Source organism: Anticarsia gemmatalis, chromosome 5 (assembly GCF_050436995.1).
Source record: "Anticarsia gemmatalis isolate Benzon Research Colony breed Stoneville strain chromosome 5, ilAntGemm2 primary, whole genome shotgun sequence".
Classification (NCBI taxonomy): Eukaryota; Metazoa; Arthropoda; class Insecta; order Lepidoptera; family Erebidae; genus Anticarsia; species Anticarsia gemmatalis.
Genome location: NC_134749.1, coordinates 1762547 through 1776065, shown reverse-complemented (window position 1 = coordinate 1776065; position 13519 = coordinate 1762547). Strand labels below are relative to the sequence as shown.

The window sequence follows — 13519 nt, the reverse complement described above, 5'->3', positions numbered from 1 at the left end:
ATGACAATTGCAACAATATAAGTCATGATATTGTAAAAATAAATATTTTATAAAAAAAAACGATTATTAATTTTTTTTAATAAATAATTTTAGTATCTATAAACTAATATATTTTTTGTGCAAAAATAATTTTAGCTCCACTGCTTTGTTCACTTAGTTTCTTCTTAAATGCCAACTGATCTTCTGCTACCTTTGCTTCAAATTTCATGATGAATTCATTGGTTAAGCCTTGGAGGCGTGACAGAAAAAAAATTGTTTTTATAATATAAGTAACATTTTAGAGTTTACAACGCAGTCAAAGTAAAATAAACACAAGTATATCTTAAAAATAATTTATTATCACCATAAATTGTTATCACAACATTTTAACTTTTCACAGAACACGTCATACGTCAAAAATTTGGAAATAATAGCGTCATTTTGAACATTATTCATAAAGATTTATTTTTACAGCAAAAAAATATATTTTACGAAACACTCCCAAAGTATCAAGCTTGGTCTTTTGGTAAGTATTATCCCATAGGTTGACTTTTGTCTTTATAAGTAGCCTTTTAGTTCGCCAAAAATAAAACCATTTCTAAGCAGGCAGAATTATGCAAAATAGATGTTTTTGTGAAAGCATGTTCTGTAGTCGAACGTTATAAAACGCTTTTGTCATTTCATTTCATCTTAAATTATACCCATTATTCTTATTTCTAATATATGTACAAGGTGAAGAGTTTTAAAATTAAAAAAATCGTATTATAATTTTTGGCCTACTTTTTTAAATAATAGATTTTTGCTTAAGTTTGAGATTAGTTTACCCGTTGCCGCAAATAATATCAATTTATTATCTTCACAACATATGTCTCACGTTTCATGTAAAATAGCAAGTAATTTGTATTTTTAAATCTTATCCCGTCATAAATCAGAAAACAGCTTTTGGTCTATTGAAATACCACCGACTGATCCAGCAGCCGGCGAAATCACCCGTGGTGGAATCATCATAAAACATTTGTTATTTAAAAAGCAGCTTCAAATGATGTCAGAAATTTATAAGTTTAAAGACAATATCAACAGGCCTGAACTTTTAACTTTTTAAACTTTTAAGTATGTTCAACTATATAGTAAAAATACTAGTTGAACATTCATGATCACATCATATACATGAACCATATTATAAAATATTACAATCACATTTTTTTTTTTCATATAAATTAGGCCAAATACATGTTCATAACTACATCACAAAGACTCCACTAAATTAGTTTTCATTCAACATCCAAACCACATCACACAACCTAATATCACTAGTCTTAACTTATAGGTCCTTTCTATTCGCCTTCTCACTGATCTCGTTTTTGTTCTTAGCTGTCTTCACATAGTTGTTATAGTAGAACATACCAAACATATAGAAGAATAAGAAACAGTTGATTAAAACTACGACGGAGAGGTACTTGGGATAGTTGCAGGAGTTTGATGATAGACTGTTGATGTTTAGGAAGGCGACGACGCAGAACTGGACCTGGGAAACGAAATAGATGATTGTTAGTTTAGTTACGAAATGACTGGTTGAATTTAAAATATAACACACTCACGGTTTGTCATTAACACTGTTAGTCTCATGTAATTGGGTGAGCCTATTGCACGACTGCACGACACGATAAAAAAAACTCTCGACAATTATTGGAAATAATTATATAGATATACATCAGAGAATCGAACACAAGACTTCGTTGTCATGTGGATAGACTACCGACCGACCTACACAGGCAACCAAGATATAAATTAGAAAATATCTTTATAATAAAATTGTAAAACGAAAATGTTGTAAATAAAAAATCGAATAAAATTGATTCAGTTGCTACGGATTCAGTACAGGTCTATAAATAAGTATACACGTAAATACTAAAATAATTCAATCTATGACGATGTAAGTCAGTGTAAATAAATAATCATTAGCTGATTAACATAAAAATGTTACTAAAAATCAGGAAATGCTTCAAAGGAAAATTTGATACACATAAAGATGTTGCAAAACAATTGGAACACAAATAGATGTTTTAGAAATCAATCTGAAGGTAAACATAGTACAGAAGGCTCTCGGTTGACTGTTTTACTAATCAGGCAATTAAAGTCTTTGCCGTTACTACCTGTAATTATTTCATATCGGACATAAACATCGTTCATTATTATGTAGCAAAATTGATCAAGTGGTTTCACAGCAACTATAGTGTTACTCAACTTAAAATTTTGTTAATATATTTCTACAAAGATAAATTGATAGAATAAAGTCATCAAGTCTTAAAGCAACTTCAACTAAAATTAATTTAATTCTTACTTACAAGTTGCATGCTAGTGAGATACTTCTTCCACCACAGGTATTTCTGGTACTGTGGTCCAAGTCCTGAGATGAGGTAGTATGTGTACATAACAACATGGATAAAAGCGTTGATTGCACCTTCGGGAACTGACTGGCCTCCTGCAAAGAAAAATATGAGTTCAAATCAAATAAGTTATACGATAAATTTGGAAGCGCCTTAAAAAAGTTATACCAATGAAATTGCGCTAAAATAACATCAGGCGCTAAGTTACTTTGCATAGCCATATAACTGAAAAAGAAGATTCCTATATTGATTCAGGGAAGTGTGATAGCTGGGACTCTTTTTTCACTCTATATTCTGAATAGTCTTAGTTACTAAAGCACATAGGACAAAGTGTGTGAAGAAAACACTGGCTAGTTAAATATAATACCTCTCTATTTAGTTCAGTCAGCTCTAAAAGTAGCTGATCATACTTAATCTTTTGAAACCCTATATACTGAAGTGTGCACATTATTCCATGGAAAAAACATTTGCCATTGATTGAAGTGTTTAATTCTAACTCATTCTACCTTTTTGGTCAGTTATTTATTTAAGTTACGTAACACAGAGGTTTTGAATGATTGAGTGTGATCAGCTACTTTTGGAGCTGACTGTACTATCGACAAGCGAGGGTTAGATAGATAGATAATTATGTTAAAAAATTTGAAGCTATGTGCTTGCAAAGTTCTTTTGTTTAGCAGTAGATAACTGGGCAGTGGTATCATATTACACCTTAAAATTGGACTCATAATGTAAGGCATAAAAAACAACTAACCTGCCGCATATTTGATGCCAATAAACCCAATGATCGGCATAATAGTGTGATGGTAGAGATGAAGGAAGGAGATCTGCCTATCCTTCTTACGTAGAACAAAGAACACGGTGTCTAGGAGCTCTGTGATCTTGCCGAAGTAAAACCACCAGACTCCTGATGCCCACTGAAAGAAAGAAAAAGAATATTCAATATTTATAGGATTTTTTGTTTTCTTTAGGTGATTGTCAAAACATTTTTTATGTTCTTCGTATCTAAGATCTTTGCCTACTTTCATACAGCGCTTTTTTTTAATAAATAAATTTGAACGAAACCAACACTTCATGACTAGTTTTTGTAAAGATAAGAGCGATTCTCTGTTCCAATCAATGAAACCTTTCAACATAAATAGAAGATAATTTTCATGACTCAGTACCTTCTTAGTATCATACACTTGAAGCTAGCAGGTACTATTAAAATTGAAAAACTAATAAAATAAAATAGTATAAATGTTAATTATAGAATGATAAAATTATTTTATTTTATCTCCTTTTTTGCATAACGATTAAAATTATCGTGTCGTATCCTCAGATTATACTAACGACAATAATATATATTTTAATTCTTTAACGACGTGTGTTTTATTTTTGGAATATACAATTTCGCCAACAGCCCGTAACAGTCACGGCCATAAACCTAGCAAAATTTAAAAATACGTAATAATCTGTCTTTAGTACAAGGTTCCGTTGTAAAATTTGATTTTAACCACGTTGTCAAAATTCCCGTACAATAAATAATTACGACATTGAGTTGCATAATACATATATTTTAAGTGTTCCACAGCCTCGATCCTACATCTTTTCTCTCTTAGATTATAATGATTACCAAGTTACATCAATGTAGGTACTGAATAGTTATCATCAATTTGACGTACACTTATTGAAAACTGAGATATATGATTGTACTCCGGGAAAACCAGAAAGCTTTAGCCTAGCGATAGAGAATAATAAAAAATGTATGGATTTGAAAAGGATACAGGAAAAACCATTTTTACAAAAAGATAGAAGAACCTTACGCGCTGGTCATTATTTGGCGACAGATCTCTAAATAATATTTTTTCTGAGAATAAGCATTTAGCTAAATTGCAATACAATTATAATATACGCTTGGGCAAACTGCGTAACAGTTCCTAAATTTAAATGAAAAAAGAATTAGCTAATTAGGTGATTAGAATACTCAATGTAGTTATGAACTCGAAAATTACAAAGAGGGACCCGGAACAATGAGCATTTAAGTAATCACTTCATAAAGTAGCTAAGTTCGTTTTGAAAAAAAAATATCGACCTGAATTTAAAATACCTTTATAGTAGTACAATGAGTAGATACATTATTTTGATATCCTAAAATCGTGCCTACTCCGACGTGTAGTGCGATTTTCTAGAGTCAAATAAATCAAGGGTCGAGCTTTCAAAATTAAAATCTACATGAAAAAAATATTATATTCAGAATGCGTTAGAAGCGCTCATCAGTTCTTCCTATAACATTTATCAATAGTTACAAAGTTGTATGAAGTCAGTATTGGTGAAAAATTGCTAAAGACAATATTCAGCACTTAATTCTAGACAAGTCTAAATAACTTATTTAGATTTCGAGCACAGCTTTGAATGGCTACGAAAAAAATATGTTTATTTTTACACTGAAACGTTTAGTAGCAAAATTACAGCGCCGATGTTCTAAACGCCTTCATTATTTTCTTCTCGTAATTCTATTGTTTGTTATAATGACAATTTAAACTAACATAATCTACCGATAAATTGTTCCTTAGGTATGTCACAAAAACAAATCACGTTTTATTTTTGGCAACAACTATTATTTCTATAATTTATCAAACGCACTTGACGCATGTTATACAGAAGTTGTTTATATCTAAAGTACTTTATTTACTAGTCTCAAACACTACAGGAAAGTTATTATCTTTTCCATGTCTTGAACAATGTATAATAACAAAACTTTTCTTTTATAAAGTATATTTGCGTCCAAATCCGAGAAAGCTTTATCTAATAAAATCGATTCGTTAAACAATTTATTCGCGCATTCATCACTGGTTAAATTGCAGCTTATTAAAATGCTCAGCAATAATAAGTAATTACTTCCGATGCTCATCCTACTTAAAAATTAAATACCGTCATTCGGCAATGACCGATGGCCGTATATAGTCTTTACAGAATACTTGACTACTCGTATTTCACAAATTGCGCATGAACGTAAGTGCGTGACCGCTGACGAGGCTTTACAAGCAACTTTCTCAGACGACTTAAGCCACGGTCAAGGTTACATTCAACACTTATGAGTAACACAAACGAAGGCTTGATTGCAAACGTTAAGACGTAAGCTTGATTGCGAAAAGGCTGTCCTTGCTGTTACCTAATAGTTTGTATTACGTAGTTTTTATTTTGCAGGTATTCCCATTTGGTATATGAACTTGGAGCTTAAACTTTAGTTTTCCTGAAGTGTAATATTATGTTGTGTTTTGGTGAAATTGTATCATTAGTGCTGTTAATGTAACAATAAAAAGGGTTGAGCTTATCGTAAATAATCCTAATAATAATTCACCTATAACATATTACGTGCTACACTTGGTTGCAGCCAACGTGTCACGTTATCATCTCTCTAAAAAGGAAGATTTTAAAATGTTTGAAGTTTAAATAATACAAAACGATAAGGCAAAGATAAAGATAATTTTCGTGCCAAAAGTTTATCAATCTTTTAATTGATCACGGCAAGGACTGTTTCCTTCATTATAGTTTACCAGCCATTATGGTATCATTACGCATCTTCACACCAACAAGGATAGTCATGGTCGAATGCACTTTAATAGGCATTCGATTGTGTTGTCTTAAAAGTCCAAGTAAAATTAATGAACTTTGTCCTTTCCATTGGCAATATTGACATGAAAAAAGACACGCATGACCGTATTTTCCTACAATTATAACCAATTTGGAAGTGGTAGAGTTAAAAATAAAGTCATTAAACTTTTTGAGTAGGGGTTCCACAAGGTTGTCATTTAGGACCTGAGGTCAATTTTGATTGTTTATTATTTGAACCATATTATTAGACCTATAATAGTAACCATCAGGGATATGGATTAAAATCAGAGCAAGTCTATAAACTTATTTAGAATTTCAATCTGCAAAGTCTAATTTATGAATACATAGTAAGTACATTTTGCAGACGTATAAATCTATACTAATATAATAAAGCTGAAGAGTTTGTTTGTTTGTTTGATTGTTTGTTTGATTGTTTGTTTGATTGTTTGTTTGATTGTTTGTTTGATTGTTTGTTTGTTTGTTTGTTTGAACGCGCTAATCTCAGGAACTACTGGTCCGATTTGAAAAATTCTTTCAGTGTTAGATAGCCCATTTATCGAGGAAGGCTATAGGCTATATAACATCACGCTACGGTCATAAGGAGCGGAGTAGCAACGAAAAATGTTACAAAAACGGGGAAAATTTTAACCCATTCTCTTAGTTGACGCAAGCGAAGTTGCGCGGGTCAGCTAGTATTAAATATTGTTAATTACGGGCGGGTATTGTATTGCAAATCATAGACATAAACATATAAGTCGTTGACCTTTCAAGACTATTTTTGATCTTTTGATCTTGTTATTCGCAAGAAGTAAATATCAAATATGCGAATAATTAACTAGCTTAGTTGCAAGATTAGATTAAAAATAAAATAAATCATTATGCTTTCTATGTATAATAATTGCTTAAAAGCAAATAATAGATAATAATTATATAGGTCAGTAATAACTCAGCAGGTACCTGGAAGCCAATGCCTCTTATTTTTGAAATCAAAATAATAATTTGTTTCATGTTTATTTCTCTATAATTGTGCATTTAATGTTTATTTGTAATGTTTTAATTAATAATATTTTGCACATGTATAATACTATTATTATTTTTTCTTGTTTTTATATTCTGCCCATGTTAAAACTGTATTAAACCTTGAAGAACAAACTTGACCTAACCTTATATAGATATCTCTTGAAACCAAAATTTAGCAAGGTTAGAAGTCGATCTTAGCTAAGGATGTAAAACAGTAAATAAGGCAGGTCATTGACCTTCACATGGCATTGAATTTTAACATCTTCGATTACATTGATCACAAAATTGACTAATTAACAAAATAACGTTAAGAATGTTTAATTTTAATTCAATTATTCCTACTGGTGGTCTTGATATTATGTAATCAGCATTTAAATTCCGCATAATGTACCAATTATTTATTTTTTAAGAAAATAATCGAACTAAATTTAAATTATATCTTGAAGTTCAAGGAAATCGTTCAATGAAAATAATAATTCACGTAAGTAAACGACTTGTAAGAAAAATAAAACCTAACTGGATTTTGGTCTCAAATAATAATAATAAAACAATGCACCTTTTAATAGTAATAAAGTTTCATGAGTTAAATTTAAACTTTGACAAGTTGTTGTTATTTACTATTTGTGCTAAAGAAATATAATGTTACATTTAGCTTATAGTTATTAAAAAATCATTAAAAATTACAATGGCACCTAGCCAGCTCAATCGAAGGTACCGGAAGGACACCTAATTATGTAATATAGTAATCAATATTTATAGTTTCCTAGGCGTAATATAATTGAAGGTTTTGTTTGAGACCATATTATGAAAGATTGATATGCATAAAGCAAATAGTATCAAGTTCAGCATTTCTAAAGGACCACCATAAAACTTCACGGTCGGATTCAAGCTGATATCTCGCAAATATTAAGGAATTATGAGGCACCATTCGGTTAAATTCTTAAACCCAATTTATTAGCTTTGAAAAATTTGAAAGAAAATTCTTTAAATGTATAATGTATGTTTATAAACCAAATCTTTCAGGTCTATCCTAATGTCAGAGCTATGTTATAAATTATAAATAAACTACTTACCACCATCGCTGAAGGACTATCTGAAGTGTCTACTGAATAACATTTGTTTGTGTAGTTTTGTGTGAACACAAACCGAAGACCCTGGAAATAAAACCATAAGAATTTAGAAGAGCTCATTATCAATAAAAAAAAATTAGAGTAAAATATTTTTTTCTTTCCAGTAATAAATTACTGGTAAATATTAATATGTGTTTATTGTGTTAGACTTAAAGTTTTACCTAGAGAATTATTAATGTGAGCTAGAATTCATTTGTCGCAAAGACTTCGCAAAAATACTACTGAACATATTCAGAAGAATAACAGTTTAGTTAAATTGAAAATATTAGAGATAAAGTTTCATATTGTGTATCGTAAACAGCAGTTTAAAATTATTGAGTATTTTCTGACTTTTCCGAGTATGAGGTGCATTTTAATCTACGTTTAATACGAAGTTCACTATGGTTAGACAACTCAGTAGGTAGTAACCTTGGCTTGCACGATCTATCTAGATTATTATTACAAATTCGGTGTATTTTTCCAAAAAATATTATAATGTCAAACAGGATGTATCAAACAGACCACTGTCAGCGGCATAAGCCTGTAGGCCATTGACGTCGCCAATTTAGAATTTCGTATACCCCCGTCGGCCGCGAAACTTGCATACAAGGCTCTCCAATATCAAACTATAAATTACAGGCTGACCCAGCAAACGTTGTTTTGCCATATAAATTTAAAAAAAAGTGTCACTTTATAGGTATAAAAAAAAGAGGCTGTCCAATTCTCAGACCTACTCAATATGCTAACAAAATTTCATGAGAATCGGTCAAGCTGTTTCGGAGGAGTACGGTAACTAACATAGTGACATGGGCATTTTATTTTTAAGAAGATTAATTTTAAAGATTGTAAATTAACAAACTTACCATAACAGTCATGTATAAACTTAGAATGATCTGCAGAACATTGTACCACATAACAACAGTCTTCAAATTGTAAGGTTTCCTGGTCTCCATGTATTTAGGACCGGCTTTTGTGCAGAAGTAGAGGTATGTGGCTAGTATGGTCAGTAGAGGCCCAGGCCCTGGTACGAGCAACCAGTTCTTAGTTCGAGGGTCTGGAATAAAACAAATTAAAGCATCATGTCTGTATTTTTCAGAGAGGTTAAGTATTTGGGACGATGTGACAGTGGAGCATCCAACGATGCTGTGGTGTTTTCCCGGAGGGATGAGTTAGCTGCACAAATACAGATTTTTGGTATTGGTTCAAGGAACCGTTGGTCTGTATTCATCTATAGCAAATGATTAAAAAAGCGTCCCGTGAGATAAGTGCATTGTAGCTGATAGTTTAATGCATGAATGCGGAAATTTTTTCCTAAGGTTTTGGTAAAAATACTTTTTATTTTTCATAGCCTTTTTTATGGAATTGTTCTTTGATTTTAATGTTAAATTAGTTATTGTAATATTACGGTGATCTAAAATGAAAGAACAAAACTACGAGGTTCTTTGACCGGGCAAAATATACCCGAGTAAATCGCAATGAATTCTTATTTGCTTAGAAAAAAAAAACGTGATAGTTACGTGGATATTAAGATTCATTTGGACTATATTATAACAAGATATGCCTCGCAAAGCACACGTTTTATAAATTCACGTGTTTTCAAGGCAAGTGAATACTGTATAAATTTCACACAAAGCAATTTATGGAAATGGTTCAAAGCTCCAACTTTTTATTTGCCTCAAATTACGCTATTCATATTCATATTCAAGTTCAAATCCAATGCAAGCTAGTTTAATATCATGTGATTTAAAATGCAAAATTTCCTGACCTAGGCATTTTACGGATTTGTTAAAAACAAGTTGCTAAATTATGTCCGCTTCTGTTTCCTGTGTGATCTGTCTATAACTTTATACAACTGTGGATCAAGCGGTCTCAGGTTCGGTTTTCGAGTCGGGCAAAGTGCTATTCATATTAGGCAATTTATATTATAGGTAACATTTATTTGTATTGATATGCCTATACGGTTTAGAAAATATTGACTTTATTTTTTGTTAGAAGTTCTGCAGTTATAGAAATAAGAAACTCAGTTTTACTTCGGGAAGTAGGTATTTGAGAAATTACAGAAAATGTTTACTTTCTGATAAGAATTATGCAGTAGTTAGTTAAGTACCTATACATAATAATGTTATGTAAATCAATATCTGCTTAGTACCAAATATTTATCATATTATTCTAATTTCAACATTGTCCTAACAAACGTGCTAATATGCGAGTTTAATTTTGTTTAGCGGCATTCCTAAAGATTTGAAGATAAGATAACAATATTCTCGATTTGACAAATTTTATGAGGTCGTCAATTATCATTATCAAAATCAATTTGTGGTTAACTTTATGGTACTTTCTACGGAATAGTTAGGTATTTAAAAGAAAATAGGAAATAAACGTACCTACTTAGAAAAAGAGAAAATATTTTGCAATTTTATGAAAAATAGGTAACTTTGAATACTGATTTCTATGAAAAATATTAAAACTAGATGAAAAATAAAAATAAGGGTAAATCTTTTCGAGAGATAATCTAAACGATTTTTGTAAAAATAAACCTAGTAGGTACATTTCTTATATCTGCCAAATTTCCAAAATTTTTGCACTACCAAAATTATCTGACAACGAAAAAATCAACCCTTCATAATTAATATTAATAAAAAAATAACTTACCAGACAATTCATCGAAAATATAATGATACCCTTGCAAAGCTGTTTGAACGACCGCCATTTTTTACAAACAAAAATTACTAAAAAGCACCAAAAATATTTTTTATAATTTTTCACTTTTATCACTTGGTTTTCGTTCAGATGTAGCGCGTTGCCTGATTCGGACTAACTCCGTACGCCTCTTAATACGAAGTCTTATATAAATTTTGTCTCGCGATCGCTTGCGCACGTGTTCTCCGTTGCTGGTAGTATAAAAAATATGAATATTTGCAACTTGAGTTTGGTTAATCGTTGGTCTTAATTATATCTATTAGTGGCTCTGATTAATATTTTGAGTTTTATGTAATAGATGTAATTGATGTGTGGTGATTAAGGTCTATGTTAATAATGAAGTACTGTGCTAAGTAGGTGGGTTCACTTCTCAAATGAAACTATTACGTCTTGTGTGGTCCACTGTTCCTTTCGGTTTAATTGTACTAAATGTCTCTAACATTAATTGATTCCCGCAACACAAGGTCATTATTGAGATAATTCTTAGTGGAGTTAGGTAGTTATTAGGTAATTTTTTTTCTGGCTTTTTGGGGGAAAGATCCTTTCGAATATCAGATTTTCTAGGGGGGGGAATACAGGCTATGTGGTGTATAATCTCGGTAGCCGAACATCTGCTTCACATCTCCTTGAGGCTCAACACGGAGAAGTCTATATACCTCTCCTATAATCTGGCATAACTATGTTTTTTTGTTAACTGCACGTTTGGCGCAGTGGTTTAAGCGGTCACCTCGCTGCAACAACCGTAGCGCCGCGTGTGGTGGGTTCGAATCCCACCCGGGACAAATCTTTGTGTGATGAGCACGAGAATTTTGTTCTGAGTCTGGATGTCAATTTATCTATATAAGTATGTATTTAGAAATATATAAGTACATATGTTTATCAGTTATTTGGTTACCATATTACAAGCTCTGCTTAGTTTGGAATCAAATGACCGTGTGTGAGTTGTCCAATGATATTTATATTTAAATAATTATGAGTATATTGAGTATCGTTAAAATGAAATCAGTTCATCGGGCTACTTTGCGCATATGTCTCATCAAAACTTCTATCAATCTCATTGAATAAGTTACAGTACTCATTCGATCAGTGAGTATAAATAAAAATATGAAACCACAAAGGAAAGGAGGATGGTTATTTCCATTATTACTGACCTTGTCAATAGTGTTATTTCGCGAAATTCACTAACTACCAAAATTGTTTACCGTAACATGATACATAATGTGTAGTGACGCACTAAATCCTCGTTTGGGGTTTTCAAAGAGATTGGGCCAAGGATGTTTGCAATGTTCATTAAGAACTGAGTAATCTATATATTAGCCGTACTAATATTATAATACGAACGTCTGTCTGACAACTGCACCTAAACTGCTGAACCGATTTTGATGAAATTTTAGCATCGATATAGATGTTAGCCGGGTGGTCTAAGCCTGTACCTCATATGCAAGTAGCCGATGGTTCGAAACCGAGGCAACACACCAATGGCTTTTCGAAGTTATGTACGCATTGGGAGTAACTAATAATCACTTGCTCTAACAATGAAAGGAAACATCGTGATGAAATATTGCTTACGTGAGAGCTCTTTTACCTGACCAGCAATATGACAGAATAAACTGTCCCAAACTAACTCCACTCTCTTTTCGGGAGAAAAGCCTGGCTTTGCTTGCCTTTGAGCCTTTAGCAGAAGTGTGTTAGATTTATTCATTTTCAGCAAGAAGATAGTTGAGTATTTTACCAAAAATAGTTTTTGAACACAAATTACAGACGAGTGAAGCCACGCGATTCAGGTAGTCTGTAATAGTTTAGTGACATAACTTTTCTTAATAATAGGCCCGAAATCTTCGGTAAACTGAGTCATACTATTTGACCGGTACTCGCCGTACGCGTGACATTCAAAGATTATAATTATGTTTGCATTAGAAATATGTACCTGTTAATGAAGAAGATAAATATGGATATGGGTTTTAATATTTACTTACGACTGGCTGTTATTATTTACTTCTAGTTTTTAATAGAAAATATCCAGATTCATGAACACAAAAAATACCATATCTTTTCTAATAAATAGGTACATACGCACATAACATCATGCCTTTTTCGCATAGGAGTACCTATGTTAAAAAGAGAAAATGGCAGAGAACCAAAGAACGCAACTTGGTACGATTCATAAAAACTTCCTTTCCCTCACTCACATCCATGACATCTTGTAGGAAGATAAAAATAATTAAATTTAACCCATTAATGTCCCACTGCTGTGCAACGGTCTCCTCCCGTAATGTGGGAGGGGTTAGGTCTTGAGTCCACCACGCTGGCCAATTGCGGGTCAGATCAGGAGAAACTAAATTATTATCTAGTTTATTTTTCTAATAAATTAATGAAATAAAGACTCTTCTCTCGGAATGAGAGAAGGGTTTAACCTTGAATCTATCATGACATGAGTGTCAAGTAGTTAATAATTTTGCGTCCTTTCAAGAACTGTTTTGAAGTAGTCTTAGGCTTACAAGGTGTCCTCTCGATGTTTTCCTTCATAGTTAACATAATAACATATATGTACATAATATACGTATAAGCTTGTACTAAAAACTGACCGTCTGGCTCGGTCACTAGTGTATTCGACAATTGATCTTGAGGTCTCGGTTTCGATTCTTGGGTCGAGCAAAGTACTGTTGGTATTTTCTAATCTCTATAGTATTTGGTTACGTGCAAAAGACTCGATAAGTTTTAATGGCGAAA

General features: G+C 32.0%; 1 protein-coding gene across 1 annotated transcript; it reads right to left on the bottom strand.

Annotated features, from left to right (window-relative positions):
* Positions 1-370: 370 nt before the first annotated feature.
* On the bottom strand, positions 371-10932 carry LOC142972773 (very long chain fatty acid elongase AAEL008004-like). The gene is made up of 6 exons (XM_076114051.1): positions 10742-10932; positions 8953-9143; positions 8054-8134; positions 3118-3280; positions 2325-2461; positions 371-1504 (listed from the first exon to the last, which is right to left on the bottom strand). The coding sequence occupies exons 1-6, from the start codon at positions 10797-10799 to the stop codon at positions 1301-1303; spliced, it is 834 nt and encodes a 277-aa protein (XP_075970166.1). The 5' UTR covers positions 10800-10932; the 3' UTR covers positions 371-1300.
* Between the last annotated feature and the right edge of the window lie 2587 nt (positions 10933-13519).

What these genes read in the sequence shown, in the direction of transcription:
- LOC142972773 (XM_076114051.1), bottom strand. Translation starts at nt 10,799, where the DNA reads ATGGCGGTCGTTCAAACAGCTTTGCAAGGGTATCATTATATTTTCGAT. An exon ending in ATAGTCCTTCAGCGATGGTG is followed by an intron (nt 3,281 to 8,053) that starts GTAAGTAGTTTA and finishes TCTTTCTTTCAG; the next exon opens with TGGGCATCAGGAGTCTGGTG. An exon ending in ATCTCACTAGCATGCAACTT is followed by an intron (nt 1,505 to 2,324) that starts GTAAGTAAGAAT and finishes TTCGTTTCCCAG; the next exon opens with GTCCAGTTCTGCGTCGTCGC.